Source organism: Pipistrellus kuhlii, unplaced genomic scaffold (assembly GCF_014108245.1).
Source record: "Pipistrellus kuhlii isolate mPipKuh1 unplaced genomic scaffold, mPipKuh1.p scaffold_m20_p_57, whole genome shotgun sequence".
Lineage (NCBI taxonomy): Eukaryota > Metazoa > Chordata > Mammalia > Chiroptera > Vespertilionidae > Pipistrellus > Pipistrellus kuhlii.
Genome location: NW_023425559.1, coordinates 1,522,927 through 1,547,489, shown reverse-complemented (window position 1 = coordinate 1,547,489; position 24,563 = coordinate 1,522,927). Strand labels below are relative to the sequence as shown.

At 66.3% G+C, this 24,563-nt stretch overlaps 1 protein-coding gene across 3 annotated transcripts in view; it reads left to right on the top strand.

Annotated features, from left to right (window-relative positions):
- Positions 1-24,563, top strand: part of NACC2 (NACC family member 2) — a 37,509-nt gene that overhangs the window by 5,709 nt on the left and 7,237 nt on the right. Inside the window, exons 1-4 of one of the 3 annotated variants that reach the window (XM_045573894.1) lie at positions 9,863-10,265; positions 11,318-11,749; positions 12,113-12,269; positions 24,072-24,236. In XM_045573894.1, the coding sequence (XP_045429850.1) occupies positions 11,384-11,749; positions 12,113-12,269; positions 24,072-24,236 (688 nt within the window). In that variant the 5' untranslated portion in view covers positions 9,863-10,265; positions 11,318-11,383. Of the gene's footprint in view, positions 1-9,849; positions 10,266-11,317; positions 12,270-24,071; positions 24,237-24,563 lie in introns of those variants that run through there. The other 2 variants (XM_036416873.2, XM_045573893.1) reach the window with 2 other exon arrangements.

Genomic DNA, 24,563 nt, shown 5'->3' with positions numbered 1-24,563 from the left:
CAACCCACCCCTGCTCGCTGGGGGCCTGTGCTCGCTGCAGGGCCTGTGGTCACAGCCGGCTCTGTGCTGAGCTGCCCAGAGCCACCGGAGGGTCAGCCAGGATCCAGGGGCGCTGGAGGGCGTCTGACACCTCTTGCCCCACCGGAGGAGCCGTCCCGGGGTGGGCCGCACGGCTGAGGCCTTCTGGGTTCCAGGTGCCGCCCTGGAGGGGCTGGGGCGGGATGGGGACGGCAGCTGCCGCTGCCCCTCGCCGCCCTCAGCTGCTCCGCCCCCTCACCTGGCCAGGCCAGGGGAGACGCCCGCCCTGCGGAAGGTCCGCGCTCCTGGTCCAGCGTGGGGAGGGCGGCAGGGGGTGCCCTCCCAGGCCCTGGGCATCCCTCAGGGTTTCGGTTCCTCCTCCGCGTCCTCACCGGCTTGGGTAATAATTATAACTGAAGGAGGCGCGGAGTGGCCTGTCGGCCGCAGCTGTGATTACGTTACCGCCGCTGATTTCCACGAAGCCTGGCGGGGAGCTCCTGGGAGCCGCGCGCGGGAGTCCCAGGCGCCGATCGCCCCCGCAGGGAGGGCATGCAGGGCAGGTCGTAGGTTAACGAGGTCAGGCCCCCACCCTGACCCCGCCCCCCTCTGCTCAGAGCCGGGCGCTGGGGGCCGTGCTCACTCCTCGGCTTCCTCTCCGGTCCCCGGGGGCTGCTGGGACCCCGGGGCCTGTCTCGTGCGAGTGTGGTGCCTGCTTCCGTGGGAGTTCCGGAATCGGGAGCTCGGGCGACAGATGGTTTCTGTCCCGAGATCATGTCAGATCCTGGCCTGGGGCTGTGGTGTCCTGCTCCCGCTCCTGCCGCCTCCGTGCGTCCAGCGGCCCCGACCAGGCAGCGGTCCCCAAGCCGCCGAGGCACGGGGAGAGTGTGTCCAGGCCCGCCCGCCTGCCCCCAGCTTGCCCATCGCCCTCACCGGCTCCTGCCTCCTGGCTCTGTGGGGCAGGTAGAGGCCCCTCAGGCCGCGGGCCCAGGCCCTGCCTCCCGGCTGCACCTGGACGCGGTCACGGCTGGAGGAAGGGACCGGAGTGGCCTGGCCCAGCCCGGAGTCCCGCCCGCGCTGTGGGAACGGCACCCACCCAGAGGAAAGCCGGAGGGCGTTTCCTGCCAGGCTTGGCCTCGGGGGTCCGGGGTGCGGGGCTCATGTTTGGGGAGCCTGCAGCGGCCTCCCCTCCCCGCACCCCGGGTGGTTCCCTCCCTCGCCCTCCCCACCCGTGTGCTCGGTCCCCTCTGCCCTGGACGGGCGCTCCGACACGCAGTGGTGTGTCCGTGCTGAGCCGTCACTGACGCAGCAGCACCTGGTTTCACAGCCGTGATTGAGCTCAGATTAACATATTTACCCTCAGTGCTCCCGCGGGAGCCGCCGGGAGCCGAGGTGCCAGCTGACTGCGGCATGCTCTCTGGGCTGCAGGGCGGGTGACCCTCAGGGTGCCGCCTCCCCAGCTCCCAGGGGTCCCTCTGGCTCCTCAGGCACCAGAGGAGGCGGAGACTGCCCAGGGCCGGGCTGCCGTCCGGGCCCTGGGCTGTGGGACCAGGACTGCCCGTCACCCACCTGCCAGCCCAGCCAATGTGGCTCAGTGATTGGCCATCAGCCTATGGGCCAGGAAGGAGGTCACAGTTTGATTCCCAGTCAGGACACGTGCCTGGGTTGTGTGCCTGACCCCCAGTAGGGGGCGTGCAGGAGGCAGCCGATCAATGATTCTCTCTCATTGTGGATGTTTGTCTCTCCCTTTCCCTTCCCCTTGAAATCAATAAAAATAAGTAAAAATTGCCTTATGAATAAACTCATCAAAACCAAGTAAATTAGCCAGTGGTATGGCCCAAACCACAGGTTACGGATGTGGCTGAGAACCAGAACCGGCCACGGTCCTGGGGCAAATAAACAATAAAAAGGGTAAGAGGGCCAAGACCGGTTTGGCTCAATGGATAGAGTGTCGGCTTGAGGACTGAAGGGTCCCGGGTTCGATTCCGGTCAAGGGCATGTACCTTGGTTTTGGGCATATCCCCAGTAGGGGGTGTGCAAGAGGCAGCTGATCGATGATGACTCTCTCTCATTGATGTTTCTAACTCCCTTCCTCTCTGTACAAAATCATTAAAAAATATATATATTTTTAAATAGATAAATAAAAAGGGTGAGAGGGTCAGCGAAGGCCGAGGTCTGCGCCTCCGGGTTCACGGCTGCCCACCACCGGCTGCGTCGCGGTGCCCTCTGCCCGGAGCGCCCGGCTGCCCGGCCCCTGTCCGGACTCGCCTCCGAGGCGGGTGGGCCGGTGGCCTGGGCCTGACCCTCAGGACCCCCTCCCCTCAGGTGCCCGGTGTGTCCCGGTTCTCTCGGAGTGAGCAAAGGGCCCCTGGTCCCGGCTCATCGCCGCCGGCCCCTCCCCGGGCTCCGGTGTGCCGTCGGTGTCTGCAGCCCCCTCTGCGGGCTCGGGCTCCGGCTCGGGGAGCCACGGGAGCCAGCCGGGCGAGGCCGGGGGGTTCCGGGCACAGGAACCAGCTGGGTGAGGCAATGGGGCTCGGGGGAGCCACGGGAACCAGCCGGGCGAGGCTGGGGGGCTCGGGGAGCCACGGGAGCCAGCCGGGCGAGGCTGGGGGGCTCGGGGAGCCACGGGAGCCAGCCGGGAGAGGCCAGGGGACTCCGGGCACAGGAACCAGCGGGGGAGGCCAGGCACTGAGGCGGGTGGTGCCCGGCGCTGGTGAGGAAGGATCCCCATGGCGGCCTGGCACCCTCACCTCCTCCTGTACCTGTACGGGAGCCGCCTCGCCCAGGAGAGAGGCCCCCCAGGCTGGACCCGCCTTCTACGCGCTGCCCGCCGTGTGTGGGTACCTGGGCCGTAAAGTCAGGTGGCGTCTCTGTCTTTATTTTTCATACCAGCGGTTACCTTTACGGCCTCCGGTACCGGCGAGCACAGCCCCCCATTCACCTCCCCCCCCAACACGGCGCAGGGCGGCGGGGGACCGGCTGCGGTTACGTTCTCACGCTGCGGCAGGAGGACCGTTACCCGGAGCTTTTATTCGGCCCCAGGGTCCCGACTGCATTATCCGTATTTCCTTTAATTTGTGGGATTTCTAGTAAATGGGCTTAAAAATAGGCCCGGGCAGGATGCCAGGCAGAGGCGGGCAGCGGCGGCATCTCTCTCCAAAGGCAGATGGCGACCCTCCTGTCCCCGGGCCCGTGCCTCCGGGGGTCCCTGAGGTGCCCCCCCCCAGGGCCCAGCTCCCAGACGGAGGCCGGAGGTCAGCAGCCCTGGCGCTGGGGCCGGGACCCGCTGTGGGTGCCCCTCCCGGCTCCGGATGGCGCTTTGTCTCAGGTGCCCTGGTTTCCGGCCACCGCTGCCCACGGGGCCTGGATCTGTGTCTGCGCCACCGTGCGGGCCCGGGATGCCCTCCTACAGGAAGACTGAGCCAGGGGCGCCCAGCCTGGGTGTCTCCGGTGGAAGGAGCCCCTGGGGAGAAGGTGGGGCAGGCTGGCAGGCCCCAGGGGAGGGGTGGCGGTCCTTGAGGTTCTATGGGCGTCTCCCCCGCCCCCCACGTGTCCTGTCTCTTTACTGAGGGCAACACGGCGTGGCCTGGCCGCCAGCTCTGGGCCAGGTGGGCTCCGCCGGCAGCCGCCGCCTTGTGAGCCCGGAGTGGGGCTGGGGGGGTGCATCTGAGGGGGTGTAACCGCCCCCCCCCCCCACGGTGGCTGATTTAGTGTTTGTGTGTCTGGCTGATTTACATCAGATTTTTAAGCATAATTAGAAAAGCGGGAGCTGGTGTCTTACCTCGACTATTTATGGCAGGATATGCAGATGAGGAGAGCGATGAATATTAACGAGGGAGCGTGTGGGGGCGGCTTCTTAATGAGCTGAGTGACCCCACCGGCTGGCACACCCCCACCGCTCCTCCGCCCAGGGCTGGGAGGGCTCCCGGACCCCTGCCCAGCGTCTGGGGGACCCCCCCGTCAGACCCCCAAGGCTCACTATGGAGGGAGGGGAAGGGGTGCCTCGTGGGCCGGGTGGGGGGAGCCCAGCCCCCCCACGCAGGGGTTAGGGGCAACCCTGTCTGGGTGATGGGAGAGGAGGAGGTGCAGCCCAGGAGCGTGCTGGCTTTTTAAGTTATTAAACTGCGCCCCAGGGAGACACTCTTCAAGCTCACGTTATTTAAATTACAAATACGGGGAGCTTGTCAGCTCTGCTCACAACACCGCTTAATTCCCAGGAAGCCTCCGGAACCCTTTCCTGGCGCCTCCGTGGGGCTCGGGGCTGGAGGTGGAGCCCGTGGGGGCCCCGGGGCGGGGCGGGCGCTTTGCTGAGTGACCCTGCTGGTGTTGCTCGATTCACCCGTTTGCTTAGACCCCCCCCCCACACACACACACACACACGCTTCAGTGCTGGGGCGGGAGTTGTGTGAGATGAGCCACAGCTGCCTCCCCCGGACGCGCTCAGCCCAGCCCCAAAGACCCTCCCCTGACCCTCGGCAAAGCCCTGCACAGGTCGCGTGCTGCGGGACGCAGGCCCTGTCCACCTAACGGTGTCCACCTAGCTCGCACCCAACCCGGGTGGCTGGGGTCTGATGGGGCCTGGTGGGGGGAAGGGGTGCCCTGGGCCTCGGGGCTGGATTGGGTTGCCCTGGCTGGTGCTGGGGCTGGGGTGGGGGTGCCCTGGCTGGTGCTGGGGTCTGGGGTGGGGGTGCCCTGGCCCTCGGGGCTGGATTGGGTTGCCGTGGCTGGTGCTGGGTCTGGGGTGGGGGTGCCCTGGCCCTCGGGGCTGGGGTGGGGGTGCCCTGGCTGGTGCTGGGTGGGGTGCCCTGGCTGGTGCTGGGGCTGGGATGGGGGTGCCCTGGCCCTCGGGGCTGGGGTGGGGGGTGCCCTGGCTGGTGCTGGGTCTGGGGTGGGGGTGCCCTGGCTGGTGCTGGGGCTGGGATGGGGGTGCCTTGGCCGGGGCTGGGGTGGGGGTGCCCTGGCTGGTGCTGGGTGGGGTGCCCTGGCTGATGCTGGGGTCTGGGGTGGGGGCTCCCTGGGCCTCGGGGCCGGGGTGGGGGTGCCCTGGCTGGTGCTGGGTCTGGGGACAGGCTGGTCCTGCCTCTCCTGGGCGCCGCTCTGGGTTTGCAGAGCCTGGCATGCTGCCCTCCGTGTTTGGGAAGAAGAGCTTCCAGGCAGACGTTTGTTATGCAGTTAAAACCGGCTTCTGTGCTTCCACCGGCCCAGGCTGTGGTCTGGGCAGAGGCTGCCCAGGTGCCTGGCCGGCTGCCCGAGGCCTCTCACCTCTGCCTCTCAGGCCGGGACTCGGAGCCGGGCGGGGCCTGGGAGGGGGGTCCGGGGGGGCCCTCCGTTCTGGGGTCTCCCGAGCAGAGCAGCCCCGTGCGGAGGCCGGGGTGGGACCCCTGTCTCTCAGCAGAGCCCCAACAGCTGGGCAGGCTCCGTCCTCCGGCTCTGTCCTGGCTGTGGGGGCACAGAGGAGGCAGGGAGCGTGGGGATGGGGTGCCCTGGCCCTCTCAGCGCCTCAGTTTCCTTCTCTGCGCCCACCTGGAGGGGGTGGGCTGGGGCCCGGGGGAGGGGCTCCTGGCAGCCGAGACCCCGCCCTGGAGCCCTGCTCCTGCTTCTCGGGGCTCACGGGCAGCTGGCCCCCATGAGGGGAGGCCTAGGAGGAACGGCCCTGCTGATGGTGCATTAACTGTAATGGAAACCGAAGCCTGGAGCAGGCGGGGCTCTGCTTAGCTCCCGGGGCCTGGCATGCCGAGCTGGGCAGCCTCAAGCCAACCGGCACCTCGGCCCCCAGAGGGCCCACCCCACCCTCCGCCTGCTCTGCACCAGGAGGTCCGGGCGCTTCCCTCCTGCAGGCAGCGCCGTGGCCTGAGCCGTGATGGAAAAGCAAGGCAGCGGCTCTGCAGGCCGCTGTCCAAAGTGAAGCCCCCCCCACCCCCATCAGCCTCCACAGAGCAGCGGGGCGTGTTTCTGAGGCGTGTGCTCCGTGTGTGCACACAGCAGCTGGGCCTGTTCCTGAAGCGTGTGCTCCGTGTGTGCACACAGCAGCTGGACCTGTTCCTGAAGTGTGTGCTTCGTGTGTTCCCTGTGTGCACGCAGCAGTGGGGCATGTTTCTGAGGCGTATGCTCCCTGTGTACATGCAGCAGTGGGGCATGTTTCTGAGGCGTGTGCTCCGTGTGCTCCCTGTGTGCACGCAACAGTGGGGCATGTTTCTGAGGCATGTGCTCCGTGTGTGCACACGGCAGCTGGGCCTGTTCCTGAAGTGTGTGCTCCGTGTGCTCCCTGTGTACACGCAGCAGTGGGGCATGTTTCTGAGGCGTGTGCTCCGTATGTGCACACAGCTGGGCATGTTCCTGAGGCGTATGCTCCGTGTGCACACACAGCAGTGGGGCATGTTTCTGAGGCGTGTGCTCCGTGTGTGCACACAGCAGCTGGGCCTGTTCCTGAGGCGTGTGCTCCCGTGTGTGTGCATGCTGACTCACAGAGGAACCTGCTGCCTCCCTGCAAGACACCATCTTGGGGGTGTGGCCACGGGTCCTTCCCCCAAACTCTTCGGGGGGGTGTCCCTGCCACCAGCAGCTTCTGCTGAGACAGGAGGCTGGGGGCCTGGGGGCCGGGGCTGCCAGGGAGGGGCCGGGGCGGGGGGGGGGGGCGCTCTGTTCTCTCCGGCCCCGCCCCTCCCCCTTCCGTGGTGTGTTTGATGACTGCGCGTTAGCTGAGGTCCAGACCTCTTTAGATTGGCAAAATTAAATCCTGCAAAATCATCTTATTTTATTTAATTTATCTCACCTCCCGTTCCTGTGGTGGTGATCCCACAGAAATCAAACCCGCGCCCTGCGCCTGGCTGTGCCCTCGCCGTGGGGACGGTTAGACTGGGAGGGATGGGGGGCAGGGGCGGGGCCGCTGGGCTTCTGTGGACTCAGCCCAGCTGGTCCCTGGGCCCATGAGTGCATGCACGTGTGTGTGCATGAGTATGTACACATGTACATATACGAGTGCATGTGTGCACACACACGTGTGCACGAGGGTGTGTGCGTGTATGGGAGTGTGTGTGTTGGCGCACACGGGTGCCTGCACTCCCGGAGCCTGTGCCTGCCCCTTCTTGCAGGGGCTGCAGTGTCTGGGGGGCCGACACCTCAGGGCCTGGGACCCCGTGTCCAGAGGGAGGGTCCAGAGAAGAGACCGCTGGTCACCCACGTCTTCTCATCCCGCGGAGGTCCTGGGTCTACATGGGTGCCCCCAGGCTGGACTCTGGCTTCGTGGTGTCAGCAGGGGGGTGCCAAAAGGGGGTTCCATTCTGAAGGGCGTTCTGGGGAGGGGGTTCCGTGGTGCAGTCGCTTTGAGGATGGGCACAGGAACTGAGGGATCTCTCCTGACCTCCTGGAAGCAAACAGTGGGGGTGGGGGTGGAGGGGGCGCTCCTGTGGAGGGAGACGGAAGAGGGGGCATCGCTGGGGAAGCAGTCGGGGGGCAGGTGGACAGAGGGACGAGGTGCCAGGCAGGCCCGCTGGCAGGGAAGGTGAGGGGGGCCCCCCTCCTGGCAGGTGGCTGCTCTGGCCCGGGCCCCCCCCCCGCTGGCTGCCGCACAGGGTAAACCAAGCCTTTATTTCATTCTTTTCTCCTAAAGTTCAGCTTTGTTCCCGCCCCAGCCGAGGCTTCTAAGAAAGCAACCTAAAACCAGCTGCCGGGCTCCCCTGGGCCGGCCCCGGGCGCCAGCCTCGCCCGCAAGGTGGCAGGAGGACACGGCGGCCAGCCAGTCCCCCTCGGCCCCGGGGCCGCGAGCCCGCACCTTCCCGGGAAGAATGGCCCTTCTCTGGCCGGCGGCCCGGTCCCAGCCCCGGGCGCGGCCCCTGAGCCGCAGGGCCCGGGGAGGGGGCGGCGTGGCTGCGCCGCCCCCTGGACTGCCGCCTCCCGCCGGGTCACGGCAGGTAACAGCTCACCTGGCGGAGCGAGTGCCGCCGGCCGAGGGCTTTACTGACCGCCCGAGAGCCCTGACCTGCTGCCCGTGAGGTCCCGGGCTCTGCCGTCCGCGGAGGCCACGGACGTGGGCGTGGGCGTGGGCGTGGGCGTGGGCGTGGTGTGGCAGGGCCTGGGCCTGGGCCTGGCACAGGGGGTGGTGCCTGTGAGGTCCTGGGCTCTGTCGTTCACTGGAGGCCACAGGACATGGATGTGGACATGGATGTGGATCTGGACGTGGACGTGGCAGGGCGGGGCTAGGGCCTGGCACAGGGAGTGGTGCCCGTGGGACCTGGGACCGGCTGTTGGAGGGACAGGTGCCCAGGCTTCGTGCTGTCACCCAGGCTGCCTTCAGGATGCCCCTGGCCTGCCCAGCCCCGGGCCTTTGGGACACTGCACGCCTCTGCTGGCCTCCACTCGCCCGGCCAGGCACCCCCCGTCTGGCTCAGGTGACCCCGTGGTGCTCTGGTGGGGCTCCCCACGGTGAGGGCTGAGGGCATGGGGGCCTGTGGGGGGCCCTCCACGCTGGGCTGTGAGCTGGCAGCATCGCCCCCTCCTGTGCCTGACCACGCCCGGCGTCAGCAAATGCTCCGAAGGCACTGGGCGGGCCCCGTGCTCCCCGCTCCTGAGGCGCCCGGTGAGCTTCCTGGAGGCGGCGGCAGTGGGGAGGGCCTGAAGGCAGTGGAGTCTCCGTATGAGGCTGCCGTAGCTGCGGGAGCAGAGGCCGGCTGAGTCCTGGGGCCCCGGCCAGGGTGCGCCCCTCCCTCCCCGTCCCAGTGTCTGGGTCCCTCTCTCTCCCTGTGCGGCCTCTGGGCTCACACACTCAGGCCCCCGGGACTCAGGCAAGGACAGGCTGGGGTTCGGCCCGCCGGCCCCGCCATGGGGTCCGAAGTGTGTGGAGCTGCCGGTCAGTGTGGGGGGGGTCCGAGTCCATCCCCTCGCTGGTGTACCCTGGCCACTCCTGCCAGTGCCCCAATCCCAGTCCCTGTGTGGAACCCCCCCCCCCGTTAGTTCCTCTCACCTGGGGCTCCTCATATGGGGGTGGGGGAGATGGGGAGCTCCATGGCTTCCTCTCCTGCTTCCTGCAGGCTGGGGGGGGGGGGGGTCACGGGATGGACCTGCCTGCCCAGCCTCCTCCCTGCTGCCTCCCCACTCTGGCCACAGGGCTGACCGTCAGGTGAGGACAGGGATGTGTCGCTGCAGGGACCAGACCTGGGCCACCTTCATGGCGACCTCATCCCTCCTGTGGCTGCCGTGGTCGTGCTCCGGCCACAGTTGGCAGGTGGGGACACGGAGGCTGTTTGGCCCCGGGGCCCACTGGGCAGCCCAGCCGAGGAGGGGCCGTGCTCTGGGGCAGGACGGGCCCAGGGGAGGTTGGCACTGTGGCCCACAGGGCAGTCCAGGCTGCTCTGCTGCCCTGTCTGCTGGGGCAGGTCCGTAGCGGGCCGGCCGGTCCTTAGCCCCCCTGGCTGCCCAGTGCTTACATTCTGATCCAAGGGAGGGCTGGGGACGTGACTCCCCCGGGCGGTGGGGTGGGGGTGTTGGGCGGGACCTGCTGAGCCTGCTGCTCTGGTCCCCAAGGAGACTCGGGGAGCGGGGCACCCCCCCCCCCCCCGCACTGGAGGGAACGGGCACCGCCTCTGCCTCCCCACAGGGTCTGGGGGCTCCAGGCTCATCCTCATCTGCCCCTGCCCCTCCCTCTGCCCCCTCCCTCGCCCGGCTCCTGCCCCTCACCCCCGCCCCACGGCGGGCGGGCGCGGCCTGCCGCGCTGCGGACTGTTTGGAATAGTTCAGATGCTTTGACACCCCGGCTGCAGGGCCGGCGCCTGCACAAAGCGGCACATAAATTCCCAGGCCGCCCCGTTCCCGCGGCTCCCGCGTCCCGGCGTACAGTACAGTATTTCTGCCATCTTTGTTTGCATTGCAGTGAGTCATCAAAAGTCTGTCTTGTACCAACACCCGGAGCCTGCATTCCTCTGGCACACCATGCCGCTGTTTTCAAAGCCGGCCCGGGCGCTGGCAGGGGCCCCGGCTCGCCCGTCAAAGGCGGCTATTCATCCCCGTGCTGCCTGGATGTCCGTCCGCATCCGGCCCCTTCATTTAGATGCTGCGCGCTGCCTGGAGGGAGAGCCGGGCTGGGTGCAGCTGAGCCGGGCTGCCCGCGCGCTGCCCCCCCGCCCCTCCCCCCGGCTCCGCACCTCCCCGCCCCACGGCTCCCGCGCCGTTTGCTGCATTCCCCGAGCAGCTGGCGGCTGCGGGCACGGCGGCCGGCGGAGCGGGCAGTGCGGGGCCCCGGGCGGCGGCGGCCAGAGGTAGGTCCCCCTCCGGCCTGGCCGGCAACTTCCCCGCAGCGGGGGCACCGCGGGGGCGGGGGCGGGGGCGGGCCGCCCACCTGCCCAACTCCGTCCGGTCCGGGCGCCCCGCCCTCGCGCTGCCCCCCGCGGCCGCCCAGCCTCTGCGGCTCCGGCACTTTCCTCGGACAGAGCCGCCCTTTGTGTGGCTCCGCGGCGGAGTTGATCGGCGCCCTCTGCGGCCGCCCGCCCGCCCCGTCCCCTCCGAACCCCGCGGGATCCCCCGCCGGCCGGCCGGGGCGCCCAGCCAGCGGCATCCCAGCGCCGGTCCCCGTGACCCCGCAGTCACCTGGGCTGGGGACACAGCCATGAGGACTGGCCGGGTTAGGGCCGGGGCGGGCGGGGCAGGTGGGCCGGGCAGGCTCCCTGGTCTGCAGCCGGGCAGCGCGGGCGGGAGCCCCTCCGCCCGGAGTCTCCTCTGCAGGACGGGAGGGGCAGAGCCGGCCGGAGTTCTCCCAGCTCCCCCTCCCGTCCCGGGCGCCCCCAGCCGTCCCCTGCGCTGCCGCCACTGCCGCCGCTGCTCCTCCGGGGAAAACAAACCGGAGACCCAGAGCCTGGGGTGCCGGGGGGCTGTGCCCCTCGCTCCCGGTCCCGGCCCCTCCCTGGGGAAAGGCGGGTGAGGGGCTGCTTGGCTGCCAACTTTTTCCTGGGAAAGAGTTGTGCGAGCGGCTATCAGCCCGCCCCCTCCCGCTTGCCGGGCTGATAGCCCCCTCCCTCCCAGCTCCCTCCGCGGTGCAGGCCTCCTCATCTCTGCTCTGTGGGTGTCCCCCAGGGCTCGCCCTCTCCCCAAGGGTGGGGGGGACAGAGCGGGCTCTGGGCTTCCAGCCTCTGTGCAGCTCTGAGCGAGGGCCCAGCCAGGGTCCCCCCAAGACCTTTGGACAGTTCTGGCTGCAGGGGGTCCGGGAGCCATGGGCTGGGTGTGTGCATTTCGGGGAGCTGGGTGGGGGTTCCTGCTGGGTGGGGGGCCCTGGGCGTCCAGGAAGCTGACCCGGGGCCCCCGCTCTCGCCCACAGATGTGCCCGCTGGGGCCGCTCCCGCGCTGAGAGTCGGAGGCCTCCCGCGCCCGCCCGCCGCCCGCCATGTCTCAGATGCTGCACATTGAGATCCCCAACTTCGGGAACACGGTGCTGGGCTGCCTGAACGAGCAGCGCCTGCTGGGCCTCTACTGCGATGTGTCCATCGTGGTCAAGGGCCAGGCCTTCAAGGCCCACCGGGCGGTGCTGGCCGCCAGCAGCCTGTACTTCCGCGACCTGTTCAGCGGCAACAGCAAGAGCGCCTTCGAGCTGCCGGGCTCGGTGCCGCCCGCCTGCTTCCAGCAGATCCTGTCCTTCTGCTACACGGGCCGGCTGACCATGGCGGCCAGCGAGCAGCTCGTGGTCATGTACACGGCCGGCTTCCTGCAGATCCAGCACATCGTGGAGCGCGGCACCGACCTGCTCTTCAAGGTGAGCTCGCCCCACTGCGACTCGCAGACCGCCGCCATGGAGGACACCGGCTCCGAGCCCCAGAGCCCCTGCCACCAGCTGCCGCCCGCCGCGCCGGCGCCCCCCTACGCCGTGTCCCCCGCCGTGCCCATCCCGCTGCTGACCCGCGTGAAGCACGAAGCCTCGGAGCTGCCCCCGGCTGCCGCCGCCCCGGGCCTGGCCGCCAAGCGCCCGCTGGAGCCCGGGCCCCGGGACGGCGCGGCGGGCACCGCGGTGGCAGTGGCGGCCGGCCCGGCCCCGCTCAAGCTGCCCCGCGTCTCCTATTACGGGGTGCCCGGCCTGGCCACCCTCATCCCCGGCATCCAGCAGGTGCCCTACCCCCAGGGGGAGCGGACCAGCCCCGGCGCCAGCAGCCTGCCCACCACCGACAGCCCCACCTCGTACCACAACGAGGATGACGAGGAGGAGGACGAGGCCTACGACACGATGGCGGAGGAGCAGTACGGCCAGATGTACATCAAAGCGTCCGGCGGCTACGCAGGTAACGCTCGCGCCCGCCCGCCGGCGAGGCCGGCTCCGGCCCAGCTTCCGCCCCACGCGGGCACAGGCAGGTGGTCGGGGACAGCTGGCGGCCACAGTGCTGGAGGTGTGCGGGGGGTGGGAGGAACGGGGCCCCAAAACCCAGACGGCAGAGCCAGCAGGAGCCAAGACCTGAGCGGGGCAGGTCCTGGGCCGGGCTCCAGGGCCTCCTCCGAGGGCTTTAAACTTGATCCTCGGTGAGACGAGGGGCCGCAGGAGGGCAGAGCAGAGCGGAGCAGAGCCCGCTGGCAGCTAGCAAAGCCTGTCAGAGGCCCTGCCTCCCATCGGACAGATGAAGAGACGGAGGGCCCCAGTGGACCAGGGCCCTGCCAGCAGGCTCACAAGACACTGTGTGACCCAAGCTGGTCCCTCACCTGCTGCAGCCGCAGAGGCCCCGTCTGCCCCGCAGTGAAGGCAGAGCTTCCCGGCCCCAGCCCGCCGGCCGCCCCCGGGCAGGGCCCTCTGGGACCCACAAACCCGAGATGCCCTCTTTAGACCACGTCACGGTCCCTGGAGAGGGTGCAGTCTGTCGGGCTGAGGGTCCTGTTGTTGGGGCCCCAGATCAGGTGTCCCCCTGCCTCCTGTGTTCCCCGAAATCTGGCCATGTGCCTGGACCTGCTGCCTGTCCTGGTTTGCAGGCGGGCCCGTGTCCAGGGCACTGGATCCGGACACACGGGCCCGCGGGAAGCAGCGCCCAGCACTGGGCCCCGGGCAGTGGGGACTCTCCCCGCGCCCCCCGGTCCTCATGCCCCGAGGGCTCCTCCCTCCATCCTGGGGGCAGGGCACCGAGCTGGGCCCTAGGGCGGCTGGGCCATCGAGAACTGGGGGCCGGGTCTCCAGGCCAGCCAGCGGGGTCCCTCCCACAGGCGGGTGGGGGGCTAAACGCGTGTGGTCGTATTGGCGCGAGGCCCGTGGGCACTGACCAGGAAACCTGCAGGCAGTGGCCGGGCCTTCCTGAGGCCAGGTGGGCCTCAGGCCCTGCAGGGACCACCAGGCACCCGCCAGTGTGTGCGGACAGCCACCAGGGAGGCCGGGGGGGGGGGCACGGGGAGCCCCACACTGGGCAGCCGCCACAGCTTCCCCTCCCTGGGAGACAGCCCTGGCCCAGGGCAGACCCCGCGCCCCCGAGTGCCCCTGTTCTCAGCTGCAGCTGAGTGGGGCCCCAGGGGGGGAGTAGGTAAGGGGGGGTCAGGGCAGGATCTGCTGCTGGGGCCGTGATGGTGCACATTGGGGACTGCCCTCCCGGCAACCCGCAGCCGCGTGGCGTGTCGAGGGGAAGCGGAAACGTCGGGCCGGGATTGCTGGCTGCTGGCCACCTGCCCCTCTGGAAGAGCCTGGTCAGGGCTGGCCGCCCATATCCATGGGCTCCAAGGAGCCAACAGAAGTGGCCATGGAGGGGCGGGGGGAGGGGGGAGCTGTCTCATGGCCCCGAAGTGCCTGAGCCTCTCCCAGCCCCACCCAGGACCCAGACAGGGTGCCGGTCCCGGGAGGCCAGGGCCTGGACCACCCCAAGCTGTGCACCTGCAGAGGCTCGCCCCTGGGTGGGGGCAGGTGGGAGTCCCGAGCCCCCGCCCTGCCCCCCTCCCTGGGTGTTGGGGAGCTGGGGACCGGGGGCAGGAGGACTGGTGCAGCCTGACGCTGGCCAGGGCGCCCAGCCCGGCCCTCGCCTCCGGAGCCATAAGTGGGGCAGGAGGGGGTGTGATTTCTTGGTTAAAATCTAGGTTATTGGCAGTGACGTCGCTGGCATCGTTGGGCGCTGGGCATGCTGGGAAGAGGGTAGTGGGGGAGGGGCCGTGGGGGTGAGCGGGCGCGTGGCTGCCCCGGGGTGCTGGGCTGCTACCCCAGCTCCTTCCGGGCCTTGGCCTGGCCGGGTCCGGGAGCCCCTGTCAGCCCCTCTGAGGCCGGGCGGCATGGGTCCCAGCTGAGCCCCGCTGAGGGTCGGCTGTGCTCGCTTTAGGCTGGCCGAGTCTGGGATGGTCTCAGGACTCCCGGACCCCCTTCTCCTTCTGGCCCAGCTTCCCCTGCCGATGGGAGGGAGGGGGATCTGAGGAGCACCCACCACAGAAGGGGGACACGGGTGACCCCCCCCCCGGCACCCCCGCCCCCGCACTCCTGGGGAACAGGCGGCAGGGCCCGTGCGGCCAGCCCCTCGCTTTGGAAACCACAAGTAAACATGCGGAGAGCCAGTGGCGTTGGAGCTGCGGCCCCTGCGTGTTCCCAGCATGCCCCGGGCCCGGTGATGCCAGTGACGCCGTGGGCCAGGCCCCATCGAAGGACGGGCCCTGCTGGGGGTGCCGAGGGGCTGAGGGGGCCCCGCCCCTCTCACAAGGCCCCCTCCTCGCCAGGCGTAGCTGGGTGCTGGCCCCAGGGGCTCAGGTCAGTCCTGCTCCATCCAGCCCTGGGGCGCGAGAGCAGGGCGCCTGCAGGCCCAGGCAGAGGGGCCTGGGTCCGCGCTGGTTTCGGGAGGGCGGGCACCGGGGCGGGCACCGAGGGCGGGGAGGGTCTGCCTGTGGGCCCCTGGCTCCCTGGGCAGGTCTGCGCTCACGCTGTGAGCAGTGGTGACTGAGATGGGGTGCCCCGCCCTCACACTGGGAGAAGGCAGCAGGAGGACCGGAACAAGGACCACGTTGGGTCATGGTTGGGTGGCAGTGAGGCAGGGCCGGCCGCCTGGCCCCGGGGGAGGTAGGTGGGGAAGAGAACCGACAGGGCCTGGGGGGTGGGGTGGCCCCGCCGGGCCCCTGCCCTGTCCCCTGAGCAGAGGGGCCCCCGCCTGTGCCTGACCCCCTGCCTCGGCCCAGCGTCCCGCCCAGCTCGGCCCCAGCAGATGCTGGAAGCAGAGGCAGCTGCTGCCCAGGAGGTCTGAGAACAGGCCGCCTCCTCTTTAAAAGCCCGGGGGACCCTGGGGGCTGAGCTGCGCCAGGCTGCTCCAGCGCCCTCCCCGTGCTCCCGTGTGCCAGCCCCACCCGGCCGGCCCCACTCTGGGCACCCTACAAGGCCACGCTGCCCTCTGACCTTCCACGTGCAGCCACGTGGGGGGCGTCGGGGAGAGCGGCCCACAGCTGTGGTCCCTGCAGCCTCTGAGAGCTCAGCCGCCTCGGGGCCCGGAGCAGGCGTGTGCATGGCCCTGGCCTGGCCTTGGCCTCCGGGGGATGTAACTTCCCCTTTGAAACAACCGCTGGCAGCGGCCTGGGTGAAGGAGGTGCCGGTCCTGTTGTGTCTGTCCTTCCAAGCACCCAGGAGGGCGCCGGCACCCCAGGTGCCATGCGAGGGGGGGGGTGGGCTAGTCCCTGAGAGCCTCCGGGGCGGCCTCCGGGTGCCTGGGCCTCGGCCTCAGCCTCCGCTGCCAGGATGCGGGGCCTCCCAGCTTCCGAGCAGCAGTGCGTCTCACCCTCTGCCCCTGGCGCCCTGAGTCCTTGGCCCAATCAGCTGGGGGGCGACTGACTCACTTCCTGGGGTCAGTGAACAGAGAACCTGTGAGCCTCAGGGGGAGGCCCCGTTGGCACATGAGAGGGAGGTGATTCTGTGGCCCCGAGACACTCCCCGCTCCCCCCGCGCGGGTCTTCTGGCTGTTCCAGAACGTCCCCTCAGCAGTGTCTGGCTTCTCTCACGGCCGACCCGGAGCCGCCGGGCCCGCCTGCCTTTCCTCTCCCTTGTTTGTGGATGTGTTCACATCAGTAACCGTGCCATTCAGTGCCGGGGCCACTGCTGGGAGTGCCGTCAGCCGGCATCCCAGCCGGTCAGGCACAGAACTGAGCTCCCCCGAGAGTTTCCTGGTCCCCCCCCCACCACCACGGGGTTCCCAGTGGCCAGGTCTGTGAGGGGCGTACGCAGCAGGAACCACATTTTACTGCAGCTTGAGATGCGCCCTGTGGTCTAAGCTGGGTCCTCGGTGCTCTCGGCGCTCGGTCTCCCCGTGCGGGCTGTGCCGCCGGCGGCAGACGTGGGAGCTTCCGGGGGCTGCTGGGACCGCCGTGGGCAGGCGACGTGCTGGGCCACCGGGAGGCTCCCAGCTCTCCTCCCTCTAATCGGTGTTTTCTGTCGTCTGTGGAGATGGGGACCTGGGTTCGTGCCGTGCTTTGCTGAGGGGGGTGTTGCATCAGCCAGTTTTCAACGGCGGACCATCCTTGCATTCCTGGGCAAACCCCGCTGGGTCACTGCATCAAGACACTGTGTGTGCGTGTGTGTGTGTGTGTGTGTGTGTGTGTGTGTGAGTGTGTCTGTGCGTGTGTGTCTGTGTCTGTGTCTGAGTGTGTGTGTCTGTGTGAGTGTGTCTCTGTGTGTCTATGTGTGTGTCTGTGTGTGAGTGTGTCTGTGTGTGTGTGTGTCTGTGTGTGTCTGTGTCTGTGTGTGAGTGTGTCTGTGCGTGTGTGTCTGTGTCTGTGTGTGTGTCTCTGTGTGTCTGTGTGTGTGTCTGTGTGTGTGAGTGTGTGTGTGTCTGTGAGTGTGTCTGTGTGTGTGTCTGTGTGAGTATGTCTGTGTGTGTGTGTCTGTGTCTGTGTGAGTGTGTGTGTGTGTATGTCTCTGTGTGAGTGTGTCTCTGTGTGTCTGTGTGTGTGTCTGTGTGTGAGTGTGTCTGTGTGTGAGTGTGTCTGTGTGATTGTGTGTGTGTGTGTCTCTGTGTGTGTGTCTGTGTATGTGAGTGTGTGTGTCTGTGTGTGTCTGTGTCTCTGTGTGAGTGTGTGTGTGTGTGTCTGTGTGAGTGTCTGTGTGTGTGTGTCTCTATGTGTCTATGTGTGTGTCTGTGTGTGTGTCTGTGTGTGTGTGTCTGTGTGAGTGTCTGTGTGTCCATCTGTGTGTGTGTGTCTGTGTGTGTGTGAGTGTGTGTGTCTGTGTGTGTGAGTGTGTCTGTGTGTCTGTGTGTCCGTCTGTGTGTGTGTGTGTCTGTGTGCGTGTGAGTGTGAGTGTGTGTGTCTGTGTGTGTGTGAGTGTGTGTGAGTGTGTCTGTGTGAGTGTCTGTGTGTCCGTCTGTGTGTGAGTGTGTCTATGTGTGTGTGTCTGTGTGAGTGTCTGTGTGTGTGTGTATGTCTCTGTGTGAGTGTGTCTCTGTGTGTCTGTGTGTCTGTGTGTGAGTGTGTCTGTGTGTGTGTGTCTGTGTTTGAGTGTGTCTGTGTGTGTGTGTGTCTGTGTCTGTGTGTGTCTGTGTGTGTGTCTTTGGTGGCATTGGCCCATCTCTGGCCTATTCGGTGTGAATGCAGCCGGTCCGGCTCCCGTGCACCTGCGGCCTCGTGGCCTGGCGCCTCCATCTCTTCACCGTGACCGCCTGTGACCCTCTCTGTGTCCCACGGACGGTTCCTGTGGGTGTTCGCCCGGCGGCTCTGCCTCCCGCTCCCGGCCCGGTGCCTCTGACGGTTTCCTTGGGCTCAGGTCTGCGATGTGGCTGCTGGCTCCTGTCTGCTCTGGTCTCTCTTTAGCAGCACAAGGTGGGGTGTCGTTCTCTTTAGCAGCACATGTTGGGGTGACATCTCTTTAGCAGCACGAGTTGGGGTGACGTTCTCTTAGCCTTCCTCCAGCCCCATTCCCCCCACCCCACCCCGAGTCAGCTCACCCAGGCACCTCCTAATCCCGTCACAGCCTGTTACCAAGCGAGGCAGCTGGTTGACGTTGCCCTTTCACATCAGTGTTTCTCTCTCCCTCTCCCTGGACTCTAACAACCAATTTAAAAAAATCTTTAAAAACAAACAAAACCTTCCCCAAATGAACAACAAAACCGCCCGGTGCCGCTGTCACACGTTCTGCTTCCTCGTGGGCGATGGCCTCGTCGTGTTATTTTTACTTGAAACAGCCAGTCAGCCTCTCACCTCTTAAACTTAAACCCAGACGGTCCTCTGGGTCTGACCATGCCGTCGTCACGTGATCCCCTCCACCCCGACACAAAACAGCGGCCGGGCCCTCGCCGCCTCCTCTTCCGCCTCCGCTGACGCCGGCGCCGGATCTGGTTTCTGTCCCTGAAATGGAGGCGGACAGACAGCGTCCCTTTGAGCCAGAATGTGCCGGAGACCCATCGGTGCTGCTGTGTGGATTCCCAGTGGATTCCCTGCTGCTGCTGAGCCCCGTCCTTGTTGGGCCGTGCCCGTTTGTGTGTCCGCCCGCTAAAGGGTGTGTAGGCGGCTGAGCGTTGCGGAGTTGCGAATAAAGCTGGGCGGCACCTGTGCCAGGGGTTGCACACAGGTCAGTGTTCTGTTCCTGTAAATGAGCCGAGGAGCCAGCCTGCGGGTCCTCCGGGGAGCGTGTGCTCAGCTGTGTCCGACCAGCCGCGCCCGCCGGGCCTGCCGGCTGCCCCTGCTCCTGCCGACACTTGGCTTTGTCTTGCGATCCCGAAGCCGCAGTGGGGTGGCAGTTTGTGGTGCTTCTGTCTTTCTGTCTGGTCTGACGGTGAACGTCTTCCACGCCTGTCAAGGGCCTGCCTCGGTGAGTCTTTCCCTTTCCTATTGTTGAGTATTGTGTGCTCTTTACATATTACAGACCAAAGTCCTCGGTTGGATATGTGACTTATAAACATTTCTTCCAGACCACAGCTGTCTTTCTATTCTCTTCACAATGTCTTTTATAGTGTGTGTTGTGTGTGTGTGTGTGTTTTTAATTGAACTTAAATGATCAGCTGTTTATCTTACAAATTATGCGTTGGTGTTGACTTTAGTTCTTTCAATAGGGTTGCAGAATTTTTTTTCCTGTGTTTGCTTCTAGATATTTTATGGCTTCAGTTCCATTTAATCTATGTTTCATTTTGAGTTAATTTTTGTATAAGATGTAAAGTACAGGCCAATGTTCTATTTTTTTTTTCATTGAAAAAAAATTTTTTTCTTTGTTAGGGAGGAAGGGAAAGGGAGAGAGAGAGAAAAAAACATTGGTGAGAGAGAATATGGATCGGCTGGCTCCTGCAAGCCCCTCACTGCAGACGGAGCCTGAAACCCAGGCACGTGCCCTGACTGGGGCTGAACTAGCAACCTCCTGGTTCATAGGTTGACGCTCACCACTGAGCCACACTGGCCTGCCAGATTCCGTGGTGTTTATGCGATGCCCTGTTTTCTGTGGGAGACGTTTAAAAATGTCTTTAAAAGCCTTTTCTGTTTGCCCACACGCTCACCCTGTTCCGCCTATTCTGTGTAGATTAACGCTCCCATCTGGCATCCCTCTCCTTCTGCTCAGCATCTCACGTGCCTAACCATCCCAGTGACGACTCGTGGTGGATTCTGGGAAAAGCGTTAAAACGTCATGATGCCACCTTTTAAAATAATCTCCTGATGGAAGCATAATATTAATGTAAAACCGGTTCACGTGCATCCAGCCGCCCTCGCCCTCGCCCTCGCCCTTGAAGGCTGTTTTGCCGGAATGGATTCCTGGGTGACCGTCCTTCTCTCTCATCTTCTGGCAGCAATGTCTCTCAGGGGTGTTGGGGTCCCCCGTCTCTGTTCCCAGGAGTGTCTTCTTTTCAAGCAGCTGCCACCCTGGGGGTGATGTGACTCCGTGCCGTTTCACATGGGTGCCTGCTGCTTGGGGTTTGTGTGGCCCAGTGGTCAGCGAACTCACACATCCACAGAGCCCAATATCAACAGCACAACGATGGACATTTCTTTGGAGAGCCACATTTTTTAAACTTAAACTTCTTCTAATGTCACTTTTTCAACATAGACTCTCCCAGGCCGTGGTGTTTTGTGGAAGAGCCATACTCAAGGGCCAAAGAGCCGCATGTGGCTCAAGAGCCACGGTTTGCTGACCTTGGGCTTAGTCTCTTGGACACAGTGTCTTTGCCCTGGGCCGCCACAGCCGGCACTGCCTCATGTGCAGTCTCTCAGCTGCCTCCTGCACACCTTGCACTGGGGATGTGCCCGCAACCACGGTACATGCCCTGGATGGAATCGAACCCGGACCCTTCAGTCCGCAGGCCGACGCTCTGTCCGCTGAGCCACACCGGTTAGGGCTGTTGATATTTTTTAAAAATTCTCTTTGCCATGTCTCCATCTGTTTCTGACCAGCTTTCCTCCTCAGCTGATGGATGTTTCTCTCTCTCCTCTCTTCCTCTCCCCGCCTCGCCCTTCCACTCTCTCTAAAGTCAGTAAAAACACATTTAAATGGCTCCCCGGACGCTCTGTCTCCGTGGTGTTGCTGGGGACGCACCGCCAGGTTCAACCCTCCAGCTGCCTCCCCTTCGCCCTCGGCAGAGTGAGCCCGGACCAGCGCTGACCGGAGTCAGACATGGCACCGGGCCATCGTCTGTGTCGCTTTATCTGGGGTCACCTCCGCCTCCGTCTGCGACACGGTCCTCCCGGCCCAGCGCCCGGCCGTTCTGCAGAGGGTCCGCCGTGCGAGCGCGATGCTGCCTCCGGTCGTTCCGAGCGTGCGTGACCTCGCCGCCCTTCGGAGGAGCGCTGAGCTTCCCGCCCGCGCCAGCCTCGGCGGGCCCTTCGGCGTTCACGGCTGGCCGCCGTGGAGCAGCACGGCCCCCACCCCGTTTCTTCAAAAATAATAATAATAAATAAATATATACATATATATATTTGTTAGTCCTCACCCAAGGGTATTTTCCCTTTGATTGTTAGAGTGGAAGAGAGGGGGAGAGACAGAGAGAAACACCCGTGTGAGAGTCACACATCGATGGGCCACGGCCCAGGCCTGGGAGGAACCTGCCGCTGAGGCACGTGCCTTGAGCAGAATCAAACCCGGGACCCTATGGCCAACAGGCCGACGCTCTATCCACTGAGCCACACCGGCCAGGGCCCCCTACTCTTTCTTTTTTACTCCTTTATTTATTCTGTTAAGTACTTGGTGTTAATGTAGAGGTTTCTATTCTAACGTGTGTCTCAAATTCGATGGAGTAGTCCCAGCCCGGACCTCCCCAGGGGGGCTGGGCTTGGAGTCAGGGTTCTGTGCGGGTCTGCTCCCTGCTGCTGGGGTGCCTGGTCCGTGCTCAGAGCTGAGCATTTGAACGTTCCATGACCAGGGGCTGAGCGTCCACCTAGGAACCAGGGGCTCAGGGTTCGATTCCTAGCCAGGGCACAGGGTTGTGGGCTTGATCCCCAGTGGGGGCGTGCAGGAGGCGGCCGGTCCATGATTCTCGCTCTCATCATTGATGTTTCTGTCTCTCTCTCCCTTCCTCTCTGAAATCAATAAAAATATATGTATATATTTTTAACAAAATGAAAGCGGACAAGGATGTGTGTGCGACAGAGCCGGTGTGGCCGAGCGCCAGCCGTGGCCTCGATGGGGACCGGGTGCCGTGACGGTGCGGTTTGCGTCTCCCGCTTTTCTTCACGGAGGCTCACCAGGGACCCGCCATCCTGCCTGAGTCCGGCCTCCGGGCCGTCTTTCTCTCTCGCATACGCCTCCACGCATTGCCGCTCACTTCGCTTCTCTCTTTGAGGCCAGTGTGCTCTGTCCTGGGGTGTCGAGGTCCCGTAGCTCCATGTTTGTGGGGGGTGCCCACCTCCCGGCGCGGCACGGCGACTCTGCAGCACGCCCGGGTCTGACGGCTGCCCGCCCGCCTCGTCCCAGCAGCTGCGCCTGGACCTCCTGAGCAGGGCCCTGGGCACCCCCATGGCCCGTCTGTCTCACCTGGGGGGGGAGGGGGAGGGAGTGGTGTTTGCACTCGGGTGTCTGGGTTCTGCTCCCACCTCTGAGGTCCTCCCTCCCTCTGCCCACTCCCAAGGGGTTCCCTCCATCCCGGACAGGAGTCCTTCCTTGGGATTGACCGTGCCAGTCGTCGTTGTCTGGGGTGGCTTGTAGCCGTGGCCACGCTGTCCGCGAACCCCAGACCTCAGAGACCGCCTCCCGTTTCCTCCGGGAAAGTGTCATCCTTCCGTGTCTAAGGTTCAGGTCCGAGGTCCCGCTCTGCTGTCGCCAGGCGAGGGGTGAGGCTGAGGCCGGGCTCTGTGTGTGATGCCCGGTGACCAGGCGTGTCCTGCGTGGTGTGGCGTGTGCCCTCTGTCACAGACCGCCGAGCGTGTTCGTGTGCACAGCCCTGGTTCTGGGCCACGAGCTGCCTCCGTCCGGTGTGAGTCAGCACCTGTGCCCGCTGTTCGGAGCCCCCTGTCTGTGCCCGCTGTTCGGAGCCCCCGCCCTGTCTGTGCCCGCTGTTCGGAGCCCCCGCCCTGTCTGTGCCCGCTGTTCGGAGCCCCCTGTCTGTGCCCGCTGTTCGGAGCCCCCTGTCTGTGCCCGCTGTTCGGAGCCCCCTGTCTGTGCCCGCTGTTCAGAGCCCCCTGTCTGTGTCCGCTGTTCGGAGCCCCCGCCCTGTCTGTGCCCGCTGTTCAGAACCCCGTCTGTGCCCGCTGTTCGGAACCCCCTGTCTGTGCCCGCTGTTCGGAGCCCCCTGTCTGTGCCCGCTGTTCGGAGCCCCCTGTCTGTGCCCGCTGTTCGGAGCCACTGCCCGGAGGCCACGTGGCTGCTGGTTGAAGTGAGGCCATGGGTGGTGAAGGCTGCATTCCCGCTCGGGAGCCGCCCTGGGGTGGCTGCTCCGGGACCTCAGTGTCCTGGGCGGAGTCTCTGCAGCGGCCACACCCCCGCCCACCAGGGGCTGCCCGCCTGCCAGGCTGAGTGACCCACCCAGAAGCCACATCGTGGAGACACATCGGGCACAGCTCCCCGGTTCCAGAGCCGCTGACGGAGGAACCGGGGCACCTCTCCAGGTGCCCCTGGGGCTGGTATTTTTAGCCGGCGTGGCCCTGGCTTGTGCCCAGCAGGGATAGCGAGCTCTCGCCTGCTCTGGATCTGACTCTGGCTCCTGGGGCTGGGCTGGGGGCGCGGGGCGCGCGGCGTGCTGTTTAGAGAAAGCGCAGGACGGGCGGCGGCCTCCGCTCTGTAAACACACGGGCGCCAGGCTGCCTGTCTGCCCGCCGGGCCCACAGTGGCAGGGACGGGGGGCACGCTGTAAGACGCCAGGGGGTCCCTGCACCCCCAGTGCCGGGATGGGGGGGTTCTGGGTGTGGAAGATTCTCTATTGCTGTCGGCTGATCCCCCCCCCAACCGGCTGTGTCCCCCCACATGCCTCCTGGGGAATGGCCCCCGACTCCGCCCTCCTCTGTGCGGCTGAGGCCTGCTAACTGGGGGGCCGGGGGGTCCCTCTCTCCTGGGATCGGGCCGCAGCTGGACTGACGTCACGGACTGGCCGGTGCCCCCCTACGAAGGGTCCGAGCCAAGGGCAGAGGGGGGCAGTGGCCTGGGCCCCTGGGGGGACCCGGGCAGCACCGGGCCTGGGGGCTGGGCCCACTGTAGTCTGTGTTGGTACCACCCTGCCTGCCCTGCCCCTCGTCTCCTGGCCCTTGGGCAGCAGTGGGCATGGTGGGTGCCCAGCACGCGCCCCGTAGACCTGCCTCCTGAGCCCCCACCCGGCCCCCGGCCCCGTGTAGCTGCGGGCCTGCTGGCTCAGGGTCCCTGACTGCACCCCTCTCCCTCCTGGGGGGTCTGTCAGGAACGCTCACAGCTGCCGCCTGTCATTGTGGCTGGCGAGTGCTTAGCAGACACGATCATTGAGCAGCCTCTCGCCAGGCAGGGATGGTGCAGCCTCCGGGGGGCGCCCTCACGGAGGGGCTGTGCCCCCTCCTGTGGGCCTCAACCGACCCCCCCAGGAGCCCCGGGGCCTCGGCGACTTGTTCTGGGCACACGGCCGGGCGGGCGGGCACGCCTCCCCTGCCCTCCTCGCCCACTTGTTCGTTCTGGTCCTCCCTGCAGACGGCAGGGGACCCGGGCTGGGCGGGCAGGGAGGGTGCAGAGCCGGCACGGCCGCTCCGCCAGGCGTGCTCCGGGGCCCCTGACCGCGGTTCTGTGCCCACAGTGCCCGAGAAGCCGGAGCCAGTGCCACTGGAGAGCCGCTCCTGCGTCCTCATCCGCCGGGACCTGGTGGCCCTGCCCGCCAGCCTCATCAGCCAGATCGGGTACCGCTGCCACCCCAAGCTGTACTCGGAGGGCGACCCGGGCGAGAAGCTGGAGCTGGTGGCAGGTGAGGCCCTGGCCGTGGGGCCGAGCCCGGTGGCTTTCCCCTGAGCCAGGAGCCACGTCCTTGCGCCGCTCTGTCCCTCCGGCGTCCCCTCAGAATGTGCACTGGGGTCGCTCAGGGGCGCTGACCCAGCATTCCACTCCCATCTCTGGGCGGGGCCGGCTCGGAGGGCGGGCGGCAGCCTCGCTGTGTCGCCCTTTAGGTCAAAGATAGAACCAGGAATGCGGTTTGGAATCCCCCCATCCAGACCCTGAGCCCGAGTGCCCCCCGACCCCCATGGTGCTTCCCGACCCCCATGGTGCCCCCCGGCCCCCATGGTGCCCCCCCGGC